Below are 20,087 nucleotides of genomic sequence, written 5' to 3'. Positions count from 1 at the left end.
ATACTCACACAGATATATATATATATATATATATATATATATTATATATAATATTAAGGAAGTAAATCCAAAATTACAGGGAAAAATTAGATTTAGGATTAAATCTAATTTTACAGTATAAATATATATATTAAATTAGAGATAAAACCACTATTAGGCAAACCAAACAGTGAAAAACATAAACCAAAACATAGAAATAAAATTAATTAATATAATATACAAAATATAAAAAAAAATATATAAAGTATAACATATAAAATATAACATTCAAAATTTAAATTATTTAAATTAAAATTTAAATAAAAAAATTTTTTTTTAATTATAAATTTATACTTATAATTTATATATATATATATATATATATATATATATATTTACACATATTATATAGAGGGCATTATTACACATAAATGCCGCACGCTAGGAGGGACTTTTAAAGTCAAAACTACCAATGCATTGATTGCGAAATCATAGGTGATCTGCTAATAAATTCTGTTTTAAAATGACTCGCTTCGAAAATTGCATTCGGTATGATTTGTTTATTTTGGTAGTTTTGACTTTAAAAGTTCCTCTTAGCGTGCGGCATTTATGTGTAATAATGCCCTCTATATAATATAAATAACTATTTTCAACTGAAAAAATTTACAGATTTTTTCTCTTATGAGGTTTTTTCATGCTTACTACCTAATAATTTCTTATGAAGATTTTATCCTATTTTTAAATTTTAAATTTATATACATACATATATAAATATATATTTTAAAAATTTTTATTTTTATTATTATTATTATTTTATTTTTATTTTTATTTTTATTTTTTATATATTTATTTATTTTTTTTTAAAAATATATATAACTATCAAAAAGTATTAAAAGTTTAATATAAGATAAAAAGTGAAACCACTACGATATATATATATATATATATATATATATATATATATATATATATATTATATATAACCAAAAAATAAGCAACAAGAATGGATCGGTAGTTTAGTACACTTGTTTCATACTATAGACATTTTATTAAAGCTGCAAATATTACAGCAAATATAATTTAATAACTTTGTATTGTTGGAAAACATATATGGTCTGCTTAATCTTACTTCAAGTTCCTGGAGCTCACATCTATAACTTTATAAGTATTTACAACTCTCTAAAATGTTGGAAAACCTATACGAGATTTTAGCTGAAGATTACTTGACATTTATAGTGCTGTAATATTTACAGCTTTAATAAAATATTTATAGTATGAAACAATTGTACTAAACTACTGATCCATTCTTGTGCTTATTTTTTGGTTATAATCACCCCACATAATTTTATGGGTACACCATAAAAAGATTCTGGTGCATCTAAGTTAAGTACCATATTCATTTGAATCTATATATATATATGTATCTCTCTCTCTCTCTCTCTCTCTCTCTCTCTCTATATATATATTATATATAATATATATATATATATATATATATATATATATGTTGTATATATATATATCTATATCTATATAACCGATTATTGCAGATTGAACGCGATTTATCAGCGTTGACAGGAATCTTCAGTGTTGAATATTGCAAGTAAGCAAAAACTTTTTATCACTTTATTCAAATTCATTTATTTTTGCTCCAAAGAATCCAGAGTTATTTTTATCGAATGTATTAATATTGCAATACTTAACAATGCTGTATTTGTGAACCACACTATACAAAATTTATTCTGCCAATCAAATGGCAAAGCGTTTTATCATGCAAAAGGCAATCACATACACGTATAAACATACTGACTGAAATCTCTCTCTCTCTAAATCTATACACACACATATAATATATATATATATATTTATGATGTAATATATATATATATATATTTATGATATAATATATATATATATATATTTATGATGTATTCAGAATCAGTTCTGCTGACGATCATTAGACGTAAAGTTGAATGTGAAATCACGGTGATACAGAACTAAATTCATTTTTTTAAATGTCTTGCTTTGAAAAACTGCATTTGGGTATGATTAGTATAATTTTGGTAGTAATGACTTTGTCCCTCCTAGTTTGAGGCATTTATGTGTAATAATGCCCTCTATACAATATAGATATAATTAATTTGTTCAAAAGAAAAAAATTATTTTCGAATTCTTTTCTTTTACGAGGTTTTCACGCTAGCTACCCGATAATTTCTTGTTAAGATCCCTTATTAAGAGATTATCCTTAATTGTTAAACTTATTCCGAAATACTTTTCATTACCCGACATGCAGTTCGTAAAAAAGCCCGCCATTTACCGGATATATGATTTATAAACATTCCATGTGCTTGGCCGGAGTGAGCAGTTGTCTGTTTGTCTTCGCTACGTAAGGTTGGTATTTATTTATGATGTATTCAGAATCAGTTCTGCTGACGATCATTAGACGTAAAGTTGAATGTGAAATCACGGTGATACAGAACTAAATTCATTTTTTTAAATGTCTTGCTTTGAAAAACTGCATTTGGGTATGATTAGTATAATTTTGGGTAGTAATGACTTTGTCCCTCCTAGTGTGAGGCATTTATGTGTAATAATGCCCTCTATACAATATAGATATAATTAATTTGTTCAAAAGAAAAAAATTATTTTCGAATTCTTTTCTTTTACGAGGTTTTCACGCTAGCTACCCGATAATTTCTTGTTAAGATCCCTTATTAAGAGATTATCCTTAATTGTTAAACTTATTCCGAAATACTTTTCATTACCCGACATGCAGTTCGTAAAAAAGCCCGCCATTTACCGGATATATGATTTATAAACATTCCATGTGCTTGGCCGGAGTGAGCAGTTGTCTGTTTGTCTTCGCTACGTAAGGTTGGTAGTTTATTTATGATGTATTCAGAATCAGTTCTGCTGACGATCATTAGACGTAAAGTTGAATGTGAAATCACGGTGATACAGAACTAAATTCATTTTTTTAAATGTCTTGCTTTGAAAAACTGCATTTGGGTATGATTAGTATAATTTTGGTAGTAATGACTTTGTCCCTCCTAGTGTGAGGCATTTATGTGTAATAATGCCCTCTATACAATATAGATATAATTAATTTGTTCAAAAGAAAAAAATTATTTTCGAATTCTTTTCTTTTACGAGGTTTTCACGCTAGCTACCCGATAATTTCTTGTTAAGATCCCTTATTAAGAGATTATCCTTAATTGTTAAACTTATTCCGAAATACTTTTCATTACCCGACATGCAGTTCGTAAAAAAGCCCGCCATTTACCGGATATATGATTTATAAACATTCCATGTGCTTGGCCGGAGTGAGCAGTTGTCTGTTTGTCTTCGCTACGTAAGGTTGGTAGTTTATTTATGATGTATTCAGAATCAGTTCTGCTGACGATCATTAGACGTAAAGTTGAATGTGAAATCACGGTGATACAGAACTAAATTCATTTTTTTAAATGTCTTGCTTTGAAAAACTGCATTTGGGTATGATTAGTATAATTTTGGTAGTAATGACTTTGTCCCTCCTAGTGTGAGGCATTTATGTGTAATAATGCCCTCTATACAATATAGATATAATTAATTTGTTCAAAAGAAAAAAATTATTTTCGAATTCTTTTCTTTTACGAGGTTTTCACGCTAGCTACCCGATAATTTCTTGTTAAGATCCCTTATTAAGAGATTATCCTTAATTGTTAAACTTATTCCGAAATACTTTTCATTACCCGACATGCAGTTCGTAAAAAAGCCCGCCATTTACCGGATATATGATTTATAAACATTCCATGTGCTTGGCCGGAGTGAGCAGTTGTCTGTTTGTCTTCGCTACGTAAGGTTGGTAGTTTATTTATGATGTATTCAGAATCAGTTCTGCTGACGATCATTAGACGTAAAGTTGAATGTGAAATCACGGTGATACAGAACTAAATTCATTTTTTTAAATGTCTTGCTTTGAAAAACTGCATTTGGGTATGATTAGTATAATTTTGGTAGTAATGACTTTGTCCCTCCTAGTGTGAGGCATTTATGTGTAATAATGCCCTCTATACAATATAGATATAATTAATTTGTTCAAAAGAAAAAAATTATTTCGAATTCTTTTCTTTTACGAGGTTTTCACGCTAGCTACCCGATAATTTCTTGTTAAGATCCCTTATTAAGAGATTATCCTTAATTGTTAAACTTATTCCGAAATACTTTTCATTACCCGACATGCAGTTCGTAAAAAAGCCCGCCATTTACCGGATATATGATTTATAAACATTCCATGTGCTTGGCCGGAGTGAGCAGTTGTCTGTTTGTCTTCGCTACGTAAGGTTGGTAATTTATTTATGATGTATTCAGAATCAGTTCTGCTGACGATCATTAGACGTAAAGTTGAATGTGAAATCACGGTGATACAGAACTAAATTCATTTTTTTAAATGTCTTGCTTTGAAAAACTGCATTTGGGTATGATTAGTATAATTTTGGTAGTAATGACTTTGTCCCTCCTAGTGTGAGGCATTTATGTGTAATAATGCCCTCTATACAATATAGATATAATTAATTTGTTCAAAAGAAAAAAATTATTTTCGAATTCTTTTCTTTTACGAGGTTTTCACGCTAGCTACCCGATAATTTCTTGTTAAGATCCCTTATTAAGAGATTATCCTTAATTGTTAAACTTATATATATATATATATATATATATATATATATATATATATATATATATATATATATATATATATATATATATATATATATATATATACAATATATATACATATGTGTTTATGTATATATATATATATATATATATATATATACATACATGCACACACACATATATATAACGCACAAACAGAAACAGGGCTTCAAACCAACACACAAACCAGAGTAAAATAAAAATAAAAAACACACCATGCTGCAGTAATGCTGGTCCAGTCTTTTCACGAAGACACAAAAACAACAACAACAAAAGTGGAAACTACAACCCTATCCAACAGTGCAAACACAGCTCCATACAAAAACTGCTCCCTAAGCAGGAAAATTCTTTTTTAGCCATGTTGAACATGGCAAAAGAGATACACAAAAACATTCTAGCCATCACTCAACACCATCCTATGCTATTACCCCAGTGCACCAATTCTCCGCATTGCTGTCACTAACACACACAAAAAATCCAAGCCCCCTGCAACAATCAAAACCAGCCACTACACTGACCTCCACATTTCTACTCAATGCACAAGGTGTCAGCCCTTCCATCAATGCACAAAAATGGAAGGTCCAATTCATTGAAGACTGGGTTGGTAACCATCCACACCACATCCCTTTCTTCATTCTCACTGAGACCCACCTTGACAACTCCCACTTGGAAGCCGAAGTGAGAGTGAAGAATTTCACAACCATCCGCGCGGATCGTATCGACAGAAGGAAGGGTGGAACTGCCATTTTCCTGCATGATTCGTTTACGGTAGATGGAAATAGCATATTCTCCAACGGCTACTGTGAATCAGTCACCGTGCACAACAAAGCCAATGACCTGACAGTAGTTGGGCTCTATAGGCCACCCCAAACACCCATACTGCGCTTTAAAGAATGCCTCAACAGCATTAAGTGCTTTATTCAACAGTGCCATTCTAGCAACCTACTCATGATGGGAGACTTCAATCTACCCTGTGTTGACTGGACTACAAACTGTTTGAAACCAAGCACTGACAAAGAAGCAGTAGAGTCACTTTTCGACTTTATGAATGAGTTTTTCTTGTCCCAACTTGTCCTTGCACCAACAAGACATCAGAAGAACATTTTGGACCTAGTGTTTAGTAACCACACTAACACTATACATAACATTACAGTAGAAAAACCCTTCTTTCAGACAATAACATGGTTCTCTGTAACATGAAATTCCACCAGCCGAAAGCTAATCCTAGTGACCTCCCTCCAGTCCACCCATTTGATAACATGGATCTCCATAATGCCAACTGGGATGCAATCAGGAACGAGCTATAACATGTTGACTGGTCCTTTACACATACACACATCTCCACCAACAATAAAACATCTTGGCAGATCTTTGTAGACACCGTCACAATCATATGTGCAAAACACTCCCCACCAAGACCTGTGAACAAAAAGTGCAGAATCCCCCAAAACAGAAAAACTATTATCAGAAAAATAAAAAGAACAAACAAAAAAATTAACAAACTAAAATACTGCCAATAGCAACACACACATTCGACGGCTATCACACTGCTTGAATCCAAAAAATATAACCTCCAACAATGCATGAAGACCCTCATCAATAACCAAAGATCAGTTGAGGAGAAGTGGGCCATTGAAAAAATCAAACTCAACCCCAAAGTGTTCTTTTCATTTGCGAGGAAACACAGGGTCACTGTCTCCACTGTTGGCCCTCTAATTGATGAAAATGGCACTCTCCAAGATAATGCCAAATCCATGGCCGAGATACTGGAGAAACAATACTGCTCTGTTTTCAGCAATCCTGATATGGCCGATCTGGGCTGTATCAGTGATGTCAACCCCCAACACACTATATCGGATGTCTTAGCGGCGATAAACGAAATAAAAGTATATATTTTTACTTTTGTTATGTTACAATTATATTATACTTTAACACAAGCAGTAGGCCCCGATAGGTTCCCTGCTTATGTCCTGAAGGTGTGCCGACACCAACTTGCATCTCCCCTTGCTAATCTTTGGAGAAACTCACTGGATGCTGGCTATATTCCTAAAAACTTTCTGTCCCAGTCTGTTGTCCCAGTTTTCAAAAAGAAAAACAAGTCCCTTGCAGTGAACTACCGTCCGATCTCACTCACCTCTCATATCATCAAGGTATTTGAGAGGGTGGTGAGATCTCGAATAACCCAATTTCTGGAAAGCAACAGACGGCCGATCTCTAACCAGCATGGGTTCCGTAATGGAATGGACTGCCTAACGCAGCTCCTGCATCACTTTGATGACATTTTGAGAGCTTTGGGAGAGGGTTCCAACACCGATGTCATCTACCTTGATTTCAGCAAGGCCTTCGACAGGGTTGATCACAAGATCCTATTGAAAAAACTATCCAGCATTGGTGTCTCTGGAAAGTTACTGAAATGGATCAAGTGTTTCCTGACAGACAGATCTCAACATGTTGTAGTTGAAGGAGTAAAATCAAGCCCAGCCAAAGTCAGTAGTGGCGTTCCGCAAGGCACTGTGCTGGGCCCACTTCTTTTCATCATCTACATTAATGACATTAATGACATCATCAAGCGCAGCAACATAAAATCTTTGCAGATGATTCCAAGCTCCAGAAGGTCATAAATGAGGCGAGTGACTGGACATGCCTTCAGTCAGATCTACTGGCTGTTATCCAATGGGCAGAAAAGAACAATATGCTGCTGAATGAGGATAAATTCGAGTTAATCCACTTTGGAAAAGAGAATGCCCTGAAACTCCCATACTCCCTTCCTTCAGGTGAAACTCTCGTGGCATCCAACAACATCAGAGACTTGGGAGTAATTGTGGACAACAACATAAGCTGGGCCACTCATATAAACACCAAAATTGACATGGCCCGCAGAAAGTGTTCCTGGATTCTCAGAACTTTCCAGTCGAGAGATATCCACACCATTATCCTTCTCTTCTCCACATTTGCCCGACCCCACCTTGAATACTGTTGTCCACAATGGTCTCCCCACACAAAACAAAGTATCATAAAATTTGAAGCACCTCAAAGGACAATCACAAAAAAGATAGATGGCATGACAGGCCTCGACTATTGGGGTCGACTAAAACTTTATTCTCTCCAACGTCGCCGTGAGCGCTACATCATCTGCATGATGTGGAAAATATTCCATCAGCATTGCCCAAATGATGTTGGCATCACCTTTAAGGTACATCCAAGGCTTGGGCCCCGTGCCATCCGTCCACAACAAAAATCGCACTCTCATCTCATAACAACAATACGGACCAATTATTTCACCTCAATTGGCCCCGCTCTCTTTAACATTACACCAAAACACATTAAAACAGAAACTGACCCTATAGGGTTCAAGAAGTCTTTGGACAGATTCCTTCAAGAAATCCCGGATAAACCCCCTACACCCGGATATGTCTCTGTAAACAATAACTCTCTACTTGAGTGGGCCATACATATACACATATACGAACATACATACACACACAAATACACACAAGATGTATGTATACACACACATATACTTTGATACTTTGATAGGTTTCGGCCATCATTGGCCCAGGCCATGTCTAACTTAATAGCACCACCTGGTGAAGTCTTTCAAGTGAGTGTGTATGTGTGTTTTTCTTGCGTGCGTGAGTGTGTGTGTTTTTGTCTATTGTGATGTGTGTGTGATTTACGCGTATATCTTTCTTTTTTGTGATGTGTGTGTGTTTTGTTTTTCAGAATATGTTGATTTGTGTGTGAGTATTTTGTTGTTGTGTGTATATGTTTGTTTATTTATAGTGGTGTGTGTGCTTGCTTTTGTGGTGTGTGTATGTGTATGTTTGTGTTTTTTTATTTTTGGGAATATGTTGTTTTGAAGAAGGAATTATAATTGTGTCGAAAATTTATTGAATCGTAGAATTCTTTGAGTGTGTGTGTAAACTAATAATCTATATATATATATATATATACACATAAAATACAAAATTCAAAGTTATATCTTGATATCGCTAGTGATAACAATACTCAAAATATATAACAGACTGGAATTGTTAGCCAGTCTCTTGTAATTTCGATCAATTGTATCTTGTCCTCCCTCTTGTATAGGAGTGTGGCTACAATCCAGCCTACCTCTACTTCTGGTGGGGGGAGGGGGGCATTTAAAATTTTTTTCCGGGACGTCCTACGTCCCAGATATAAAAGTAAAAATAAAATATTTCCACTTTGCAATTCCAGTCGAGTACTCCCTTGCACGCTCCGTTGACTCGAACCTTGCTTCTATCGTGGCGAATTTACCGCCTCTGGTTAGATATCTTTCATAGTCGCACCAAGACACTTTTCAAAGATGCTTTCCTCCAGGTGTTCAAATCTTCTTTTTTCTCTACATTGTATACTTTATAGACAATAGTCTTGTCTTTAATTTAATTTTTTATTATCCATCTGGACTATTCCATTTCTGCACACTAAGTTTATTTTTAATTTATTCCTATTCATGTGAAACCACTTATTCAAGTTCAAGTCATTGATGCAATTTTATACCAATTGCTATTTTTACTTTTGTTATGTTACAATTATATTATACTTTAGTTTGATTTTAATTATTACTTACTACATATAATTCAATTGTTATTATTATTTTATTGTTAAAGTGAAAGTATCTGACATAAAATAGAGAAACGTTTTTGTTTCACTTTTAACACGTAATACTGAAATAGTGGAGAAGATATGATATTGTTATGGGCTCGCTCTAAGTAAGGCATGTGTAAAATTTGAATGAAATTGGTTGTGTAGTTCTCAAGTTTTAGGGAAACACACACAGACAGACAGACAGACAGACATACACACATTCTCAGTCTTATATATATAAAGATTAATGGTGGTAAATTCCATAATTAATTATGGTTTTTACTTGTGTGTGCATATTGTGTTAAATGGATTTCAAGGATGGTTAAAATTGAATTGAAATCATTTACATTAGTCATAGGCAGGTTCCACGTAGTGGCTTGTTAAGCAATATATTCATGGATAATTAATTAGGCTAATTGTGGTACTGAAGAAAGAGCAATGGTATCAGAAATATTTATATTTCTGATACTATTGCTCTACTTCCACGTGACTGGTGTTCGACCAGACATTATCTGTCCTGCTTTCTTTGCTTGACTACCGGACGCGAAGCATCTCTTATATTCCTGTCTCTTGACTTTCATCTCTTATGTTCACCTCCAATGATCCTGCCTCAAGGCTTTCACTCTACACACACCGTCTAAACTTGATTCGTCCTTCGCAGTCGAAGGACACCGGTTCTTATTGTCCTGTTGTTTGTATTTGTAATTGTGTAACATGTTCTCCGTTATTTGTCTTTGTTGTCGTACATATTCGCTTGCTTTCTCCCCCAAATTTAATGCTTCTAGCTTAGATTTTCGAGAGCAGCTAGATTCGAACAGTTTCAAGTGTAACTGCTCGAAACTGTAAGGATAATTTGGAACTTGTCTGACGAGAAGGATTTACGTCCTTATTTTTTCCTGTACATCTTTTTATCATTTTTCCTGTCCGTCTATCTATCCGGATGTTTTAATATTGCGTTCTTGTTCCACTTTTTGGATTTGTATAAACTCCGTAGGAAATCAGCAGAGATAAGCATATATATATATATATCCTATTTAACCTGGGTATACTTAGAATGTCATAAAGCCGCTGAGAAAGCATAATACTAATAAGCACAGAATATTAACAGCCGACAAAAGAACGTTTAGAACTGGCGGGGGAAATACTAGATCACGTGTGTATGGGTATGGGGGTGGTGCTTGCTTATGCATGCAAGAATGTCTGTATGTATTTGTTTGCTAACATAGGCACATATGTTTTGCAATCGTGGTATAATTGTTTCATTTGACACCTGTAATCAACTAGGTAATAATCGCAGCCATATTAAAGTAAAGAAATAGGTGTGACACGCACCAGTGTGGATACATTGTTATCCATAATCTGTAAATGAAAGCTTGTCCGGTGAGTCAGTGGTCAGTGTTATATAACGGTGCAATTTAGATTTCTGTCACTAGGACAAAATCTTTAAAAGCAGATTGCCATCGACCAGAAAAATTCTGCTCACTCTTGTTTAACACACACATATATTATATTATATTATATTATACTATATATATATATATATATATATATATATATATATATATATATATATATATATATATTTATGTATATATGTATGTATGTATCTATGTATGTACGTATGTATTTGTTTATTTTTATTTCAGTTCAGCAGAACGGAAAAATATATTTACTATATACAGTGAGGTGGTCAGAAATGTTACTAAAGATGAGCTGAGGCACAACATATACAATGTTATCATTTCATCTAATACGCTGCGGGATTTGAAAATTCAACAGCAGAATATTAAATTAATTGATGAAAGTAGGAATTAATTTTCTTATTATTTCTATCACAATTACCTTCATACTATTGCTAACACAATCACTACTACTACTACTACTACTACTACTACTACTACTACTACTACTACTACTACTACTACTACTACTACTACCACTACTACTTGTTGGTGTTATTGTTAGAGATTGTGGTAGCTCTGTTGTGATCTGTATTGCTGTTGTCCTAATTGTTATGGTCTTCCTTCTTCTGTCTATTTTCCGCACCCTCGATGGAGTGTTGTTGCAACCAAAGGGAATTGATTAATAGTTCAATGTTGAGGTCACGCCTGGCTTGCCTCAAGGAGATAATTTAATAATTACAAAATATCCTAAAAATAAAGCAAAATGAGCAGATTCCTGTTAGCACAAGAGTATGTCTCCCCAGATATACTGATAACGATTCATGAATCATTGCCCTCAACTCAGCCAGCACGTCCAAACTATTTATTTACAACAGCAACTACTACTACTACTACTACTGCTGCTGATGCTGCTACTACTACTACTACTACTACTACTACTACTATTACTACTACTACTACTACTAGTGGCTTTTATCATATACATGTTTTGCTTCTTTTCCAGGGTCTTGTAATGAAGACACAACCTCAAATAATGGTATTTTCCATTGGCCAGTGACGAAAATAGGAAGCAGTGTAACGATTCCATGCCATGCAAATGTAGCAACGAGACTCTGGTTCGTTTCTATTGTTTCATTTCTTCTCAGAATCTGTAGTTTTCTGTGTCATCCTATTATGAGAGAATGTTACATGGTAGAGGAAATAAAACGCCAAGAGAGATTAAGATGACGAGATTAATGTCCTTCGGTTGAAATCACTTGTCAACAATTTTACATTTTATATGTTTTATATATTATATGTTTTATATATTATGTATTTTATGTATTATGTGTTTTATATATTATGTGTTTTGTAAGTGCTTTATATATTACGTGACACAATTTTGCTTTGGTCTAACTTCCAAGATTTGATTTGTTGCCAATATTAGACAAAGATTGAAGGCAAACTGGTAGAATCGTTAACTCGTCAGGCGAAATGTTTAGCAGCGCTTCGTCTGTCTTTATGTTCTGATATCAAATTCCGTCGAGGTGAACTTTGTCTTTCATCCGTAGGAATCGATAAAATATGCCCCTTTTGAGCATTGGGGTAGGTGCAATAGACTTAGCCTCTCCTCCAAAACGGTTGGTCTTGTGCCAACATTTGAAAGCAATATTTAACAAAACATCAGCTCGTCCAGTTGGAAAATTCATTTTATATTTATTTTGAGGATCGGAATCTGGAATAAATAATAGACGTCTTACAAAAACGCATTACACTATTTACTCTTCTTTCACTAGATTATGAGTTCAAATCCCAACCAGGTCTATGATCTCTTCATTACTCTGAGATTGATGAAAAGAGAATGTCTTACATTTATTTTTCAGTTCTTCCAGGACGGTGAAGCATCCAGAAATGGCATCAAACCAATCTAGGACATCACTAAAATGTTCACCATTTACTGGTATCTGGCAAGAACCAGACATGTCACAATGTTACAATACTGAGGGGATCACTCGACGACTAAAAGACATCAGAAGCCAAGACATTGATCAAAGTAAGCGAGTGATTATGATTCGAAATACTTTTACTGTATATGTATGTGTCTTTGCATTTCTCCTTCCTTACGACCACCATATACGTGTGTGTTTGTTGCTAATTAATATTTTATCTTTCAAGCGGTAGCACCCTTTTCAGTTCTCCAGCAATATATTCATCTCGTCCAATTGCAGATCAATTAATTCACTTATGGAATCGTTATGATACATTTTATTAATTAGGAGAGTTGCGTCTATTTTTATATCGTTAAAACTACTCCTTCCTTAACTTTCTGCCGATGGGCTGACTACATAGAGAAGTAGAAAAACAACAAAGATAGTTACTGGTACATACTTCTCCGCATACATTATGTTGGGTTATAAATCTACAATGACGCTGTCCACATAGCTGTTTATCATAGAAAATGAGCAATTTACCACTCTCAAGTGTTATTATGCGCTGTAAAATTGAAGATATTTTCATAGGCACACAGTCATTTGATGACTTCACTTTCTTTTAAAAATATTGATGAAAACCTTTCAATTTTACTCTTTAGATTGAGGAAGTGAGGTGGCAGAATCGTTAGCAGGCCGGGTGAAGGAAGTGCTTGGCGGCATTTCGTCTGTCTTCACTTTCTGAGTTCAAATTCTGCTGAGGTTCACTTTATCTTTCATCCTTTCGGAGTCGAGCATCGGGGGTCAATGTAACTGACTTACACCCTCCCCCACAATTGCTGGCCTTGTGCCAAAATTTGAAGCCAATATTATTCCTTAGAACAGCGACCCTTTTTCGTTTAGATTCACCTTGGCATTGGAAAAATAATTGCTTTGAAATTAATGGCGGTTTATGATGGTTGGTGTATCGCAGTTCATTGATTGTCAATGATATTATGTACAAACACCCTTCCACCACCGTCAAGTGTCTGCCTTACTCACCTATAAAGGGATCCCTAGTGTTGCGTAACTGCCCCGCTGTTCCAGTTAATGTTACAGGACAGGGGCCCCTAAGACTGTATAACGATGAACTGAACAACCGATGAACTGAACACATTCAGTTCCTTAAAGCTGGAGTCGTTAATTAACTTCCGGTGATTCATTAATTGTTTTGTGACATTTAATTTGCATTTAATGTTTGAACTCAAATCGATTGTAATTCCATTAAATTTCATGTTAAATTTTTCATTGCAGGGAATATCGCCAATATTTCGAAAGAGGTATTGAATGTTTCGCAGAAATCAGTGTATTTCAAGCAACAAGATATTGACTTGGCTGTAGATATTCTCGAGAAAATGTGCCATTGAACGCATCAGCTGACACAAGACTGAAAATTATACGCGTTATAAACAATATGATAAATACATCAGAGAAGGTTTTGGCTGAGGCAGAACTATCTAATAGAAGTATCAGCAGGTAATATTCAAATCTGTTTTCTGTGTAGTAGTAGTAGTAGTAGTAGTAATAGTAGTAGTAGTAGAAGTAAAAGAAGAAGAAGAAGAAGAAGAAGAAGAAGAAGAAGAAGAAGAAGAAGAAGAAGAAGAAGAAGAAGAAGAAGAAGAAGAAGAAGAAAAGTAGCAGTAGCCGAAGCCATATTTGGAGCGGCACAAATAATAAAATTTGCTGCATCAACGCTAACCTAGCAACAACGAAAGTAGTAGAAGCATCCGTAGCATACAAAGCCTTGTTAGCTAAGCTAATTAGTGTAATTACACCTATAGCTAATTACGTATTAGAAGCACACTGTTAATTAAAAATCGTTTTCTTGATTTTCTCTTCAGAATGCTGGGCATTATAAAAATATTGCCAAAAACAATTCCACTGGAAGAGCAGCAAGTCAACGTTTTATACTCAAATCTTGGTATTGGTGTTTCCAAAGTGAATCAAGATAGTTTCGATGGTCTTTTCTATGGCGTTTCCTACGGAACTGATGAAACGGAAGCAAACACACAGGTACCAAATGTTCTCATGATTACTCTTTCGTTAACCATTTTGTTATAAACACCCGAATTGATGGAATACATTTGAATTGGAATATAATTTCATTTATTGTCGTATAAACTAGTTATTGTATACACTGATGCAACTTACAATTTTAAATATAAAACACACACACACACACACACACACACACACACTCACATATATAGCAGACAGATTAAACAAATCAGCTGCAATGCTAACCTAATAATTAGAACTTACAACTGACTGCATTATTTTTCTAATCGTTTGCTTCATCAGAAAAAAATAACAATTTTGTGCGAGTTTCACCTATATTACATCATCCTCATGATCATCATCATCCTCATCCTCCTCCTCATCATCATTTAACGTCCATGTTTCATGCTGGCGTGAGTTGAATGGATTGACAAAATCCGGTCTCCCCTGGGACTGTATTGAGCTACAGTGTCAGCCTTGGCTTGATTTCTGTGGATGGCTGTTGCCCTCCCTAACGTCACCCACTTTACAGTGCGGACTGGATGTCTTTGTCATGCCATTGGCAGTGCTGAAGGCGCATGGCTCAGTCGTTAGTATGTTGGTCTCACAACCATGAGGTAATGAGTTCGATTCCCAGACTGGGCTGTGTGTTGTTTTGTTGAGAAAGTCACTTTATTTTACGTTGCTCAAGGTCACTCAGCTGTAGAAATGAGTTGCGAGGTCACTGATGCAAAGCTGTATCGGTTTTTGCCTTTCCCCTGGATAACATTGGTGGAGAGGGAGGCTGATATGCATGAACGACTCCACGAACAACCTCGCCCGGACTGGGGCCTCGGAGGGGAACTTCCTGGGCGCAATCCCATGGTCATTGATGAAAGAAGGGGTTCTTTACCCTTTACCCATGGCACAAGGATGTAATTGAATTTTGAGTGGCTGACATGACTGGAGGCGTGGGCAATGGAGAATCTCAGTTTTGGGGAAGGTAATGAAAATAGAGGAGGAGGAGGAGATTGGTGACAAAGCAAAAAAAAAAAAGAAAAACGGCGGGGAGCAAGAATTAAATAAAACCATTGATAGTTAATATATAGTGAGATAATGCGAAGTGCAGAGGATAGAGAAGTTGCACAGTGACAGAGATAGAGGTAAGAGGCACGTAGGACTGGATATATTGAGTGACGAAAAGTAAAGGGATTTCGATGGCAGATGTAAGAGGGTATTCAGGGCAAAGAAACGTTCATTGGAAATAGGGAACAAAAGGATGATAATCCTAGGCAACAAACCTCAACTTTTTTGTTACAAACACGTCAATTCCTGATTCCTATCCAATTTCTGATGCTAATTTCACAACTGACATCTAAATTGTTCTATCACATCCAGATTTTGTGTAATCGAAATCCCTTATTTTTCCTATTTTTGTCGCCTGCTTCTATTACGAAAGCCGTCTAAGTACTTTTCCATGCCACGTTTTATGTTAAGCATACATAAATAATTAGTGAACAGGTGTGTTTTTTCCTCCTTCTTCCAGCTTAAAACAGAATTCCGCTGGAGGAGTTACCATCCCTCCGCCCAACCAACCACCCACCCACCCAAAGAACTTTAGTATTTTGTTGTCACTACCAAAAGCGATTTTCTGTTCCTAAGGGAAACTTTAGTATTTTCCTCTTAATTTGTTATTTGTATGAAGACGAGTTCTCCTTCTGCAGGAACCAACAATAATCTCGCATCATATTTGGGTTGAAATTACCTTGGGATCTGTTTTCCTTAACTGAGATATGTTGGTGGAATCGCTCATCAGGCTTGTCGTCCAGTCTCCTAGTTTTTTCTCATTTAGATTAAATGTAAACGATAAGTCGAGGATGACACTGCGGATCTGAGCTCAAGTGAAACCTTCAGCTTCTAGGTTTGCATCTGTAAAAATTCCTTTGAATTTATCCTTTAATTATTGGAAACCTCTACATTGATCATCCATACTCTTCATGAAATTCTTCAAAGGCCCAAGTGTAATGTGAAGTGGTGGAAGATGGTCTTTCTGAGAGTCAGTAAGTGCTGGGTATTTCACATTGTGATTACCAACATGTTCAGTTCTAGATGGCTCAATCACGTTTTTTGTTGTATTTCTTGCCATCTCTGCTGTTCCATGGACACAAAAAGCAGATAACCCAAGAAGTAATAATACAACTTTAAGGTAGTCACAAATACTACATATGTGGTCCTTATATTTGATGAAGCATAGTAGCAGTTCCACTAATTCATAAGTCGCATTAAGATCAGTGGCTAAAGATATTGAAAGATTTTCATTGCCGTTGTACAGTAATAGAGCTTTAAGACAAGCTTCTCTAGAGTCAATAGACAGTCTCCATAGTTTTGGATCATAGCAAAAGCCAATCCTTTCCATCAAACCACTTATATCGTGGCAGAAACAAATGTTGTCCTCGTCTAAGTAAAATTATGAAAACTTTGGAGTTTCGATGGAGAAAATTCCGATCTTGTAGTCTGGAACCGTGCAACTCTACCTTTTCTTTTAATAATTCTAAATTGGACACTATGTCATTTAACTCCATTTGACTTCCCAAATGTAGGGAGCTAGTTGCATCTGGAAAATATATGCCATTCTTTCCCCTATTTCTATTTCACTATCAAACTCTTCTGGTGAACTGCTGTCTTCAACAACGAATCTACTTGGCTGTCATGCAGCGACTGACCGTTGGGCAATTGGCAACTCTTGACTCAGTGTGGCTAACTCGGGATAAATTTTATTGATCAGAATCATTAGAATCTGCATATAGTTGTCAAGCAAAAATTGCTTTCACCTTGAAAAGCAAACACCATATCACTGGCATTAAGATTATTAAAACCAAAATCTGGACGTGGTAAGAAATCTTATTAAGTGATTGGCATTTCACACAAAATCTAGACATTATAGAAAAAAATGTAATTATAGATTTAAAATGAGAATAGCAAAATAAGCGAGGAACACTTATTTGGTCTTCTGTAACAAAATATTTGTTGTTTGTATGTGATAGAAGTGTTTGATGAGGGATAAAAGAATGATTCCAAGGAAAGGGATAATTAGTAGCACAAAAGGGGGATGGAATATGTGCAGTTCGGCTCTTATATAATTACATCAACTGAGGAAATTATACCATAGTCAGGGGTGATCGTAGTGTGGGTGATGTGAAGATGAGTTGGTGGGGAGGTTTGACAGATACAGATTGAATCCGTGGGAATAGATAATAAAGATATGTTTTTAAAATCCCAATTTGCTTTAGAATCACGGTTCATCTCGTGTCGTTTGTCGTCATTTTCTGCGAGAGACTCAGCAATCGCAGGTTGGTTTTTCACTACTGCCTCCCAACCTTCTTGACTATACCAGTGCCGACGCCCCTCTTTCTCTCTTGCACCTTATATCTCATTCATTTTGCCCTGTTTTTCTCTCAACTTATATGCACATTCTCGTTCATACAGACTGATTCATATTTATATGTACACATAAATACATACACACACACCAATACAGTCCGTTCTCACCACTCAACATTCATATATACGTCCGTTAATATATAATATCATGCATTCGCAATTAAACACCAAAAGTCGTCCAGTTAAATGTCCAAAGCACAACAGTGTAGTCTCGTTATACAAGATCTTTCATATTTCTTTTAAAATCTTAATATATTTGATGTCAAATTATTAACATAAATTATATTATTAACACAACCACAGAAAAGTACAGAAGGTTGTGTTCTTCACTATAAAACATTTCTTGTGCCTGCTGCTAAATGGCTTAAAATTTCTGTGGCGGCCACAAAATGCCAGACTCTCAAAACTAACCATTCAACAACTTTGTCTATGGACGACGACACTTCTGTTTATAGGTTTATATTAATGAGTCTAATTGTTAAAGAGATACTAGGTTAATTATCTTTTCAAATTCTTCTGCTCCCCCATCATCTGTCCTATATCTTCTTTTTCTACATCTTTTAAATGCAATAAATAAGTGTGGTAACAATGGTGGAAGAAATAATGTTCTTTATGTGTATTTACTGCTGCCGTCAACCAATACACACACATACACATGCGCGTGCGACTACATGAATACACACAAACGTATCTCTCTCTCTCTCTCTCTCTCTCTCTCTCTCTCTCTATATATATATATATATATATATATATATATATATCTGTCTGTATTGTGGGTGGTGGATTTGTTCTTTGTGGAGAGTGGTTCTTCGACGGAGTGATATTCCTGTTTGGCCAATATCCTGATTACCGCACCCTAAGCAGGTAATGTCATAAATTACGTTTTCCGAGGCACAGGTGAAATTTGATTTAATCTTAAATATTTAACCTTGTTTAAAAAGTAGAAAATGATGTCAATGGTTTAAAACAATGAGATAAACATGATTCTGCACCAAATTCTTCCGTATTCATGTCTCTGCGAACCCGAGAAAGAGATTGAATCAAAAATAGAAAATTACTGGACAGACCAAGAATTAGTTGACCAATGCAAAACACCCCAATGGTTGCTTATGAATGAGACAGTAGTAGTTTTTTGGTATTGATAGTTTTAGCTATTATTATATGTGTTGTAATATTGAAGTTGTTGTGGAAGAAGAGGTTACAACAATAACAACAGCAACAGTTGTCGTAGTGTTATTTATTATTTATCAATTTCAATTTTCATTTTATTTTTCTCTACCAGCTCTTTAACCACTCATACTCTGACCAACAACAAGATGATATACAGACACTTTCCTTTATTTCCTTACCAAAGAGTTTACCAAAACATCTGGAAGACGAACAAAGATCAACCCTTGCAAGGGTAGTATTTTACTCCATGAGGAATGATAAGCTCTATAGGGTACGGAACAAAACTTTTCTTCTTTCTGTTTGAATTCATTGATACGTTTTTTTTTTATAATGGCTGAAACAATATTAATACAACATAACTGCCAATGTTTACATGTATGTACTCATCTATAGATGATAGTTTGTGTGTAGATCATTTATAATGCATAGAGAAACTCAGAACGGCGGTTGTTCTGAGATTTGTCTCGGATAGACTTCGCTTAAGGAATTTGGTGTATTAAAAACACAGAGAGGGCATCAACGATGTTTCAGTTTCATTTGGCCGCTACAAAGCGACGAAGATCCCAGACATCCTGAGTTAATCCAGTCTCTTTATTCCAATATAAGGCATTAAACAAGCTAAACATATGCTGATTCATGCAGAGGTTGACCGGGTGTCAATTAAATCACAACATTCTCTTGAAACAGCATTAGATTAAAGTCAAAAATGTGAGCATTTGTAAATGAAATACAAATATTAAACAGTTTTAGCAATATTTTGTCATAAAGATCTTTGATTTAATACACCAAGTCACTTAGGAGAAACTTCTGTGAGAAACGCATAATGGCAAAGAAACAAACACACACACATTCACTCTACGTCTCTCTC

General features: G+C 35.0%; 2 protein-coding genes across 2 annotated transcripts in view; both read left to right on the top strand.

Moving 5' to 3' along the window:
* Positions 1-13,998, top strand: part of LOC118768405 — a 39,692-nt gene extending 25,694 nt beyond the window's left edge. The window contains exons 7-9 of the mRNA XM_036514791.1: positions 11,689-11,800; positions 12,548-12,717; positions 13,886-13,998. Of these exons, the coding sequence (XP_036370684.1) occupies positions 11,689-11,800; positions 12,548-12,717; positions 13,886-13,998 (395 nt within the window). The remainder of the gene's footprint in view (positions 1-11,688; positions 11,801-12,547; positions 12,718-13,885) is intronic.
* Positions 13,999-14,045: 47 nt separating this feature from the next.
* LOC118768404 lies at positions 14,046-19,523 on the top strand. Its single transcript, XM_036514790.1, has 3 exons — positions 14,046-14,107; positions 14,473-14,644; positions 19,332-19,523. Exons 1-3 carry the CDS (start codon positions 14,046-14,048, stop codon positions 19,521-19,523), a joined length of 426 nt encoding a protein of 141 aa, XP_036370683.1.
* Positions 19,524-20,087: the final 564 nt, after the last annotated feature.

Source organism: Octopus sinensis, linkage group LG29 (genome assembly GCF_006345805.1).
Source record: "Octopus sinensis linkage group LG29, ASM634580v1, whole genome shotgun sequence".
Classification (NCBI taxonomy): domain Eukaryota; kingdom Metazoa; phylum Mollusca; class Cephalopoda; order Octopoda; family Octopodidae; genus Octopus; species Octopus sinensis.
The sequence above is the reverse complement of the archived record's forward strand: the minus strand, read 5'-3'. Positions and strand labels throughout refer to the sequence as shown.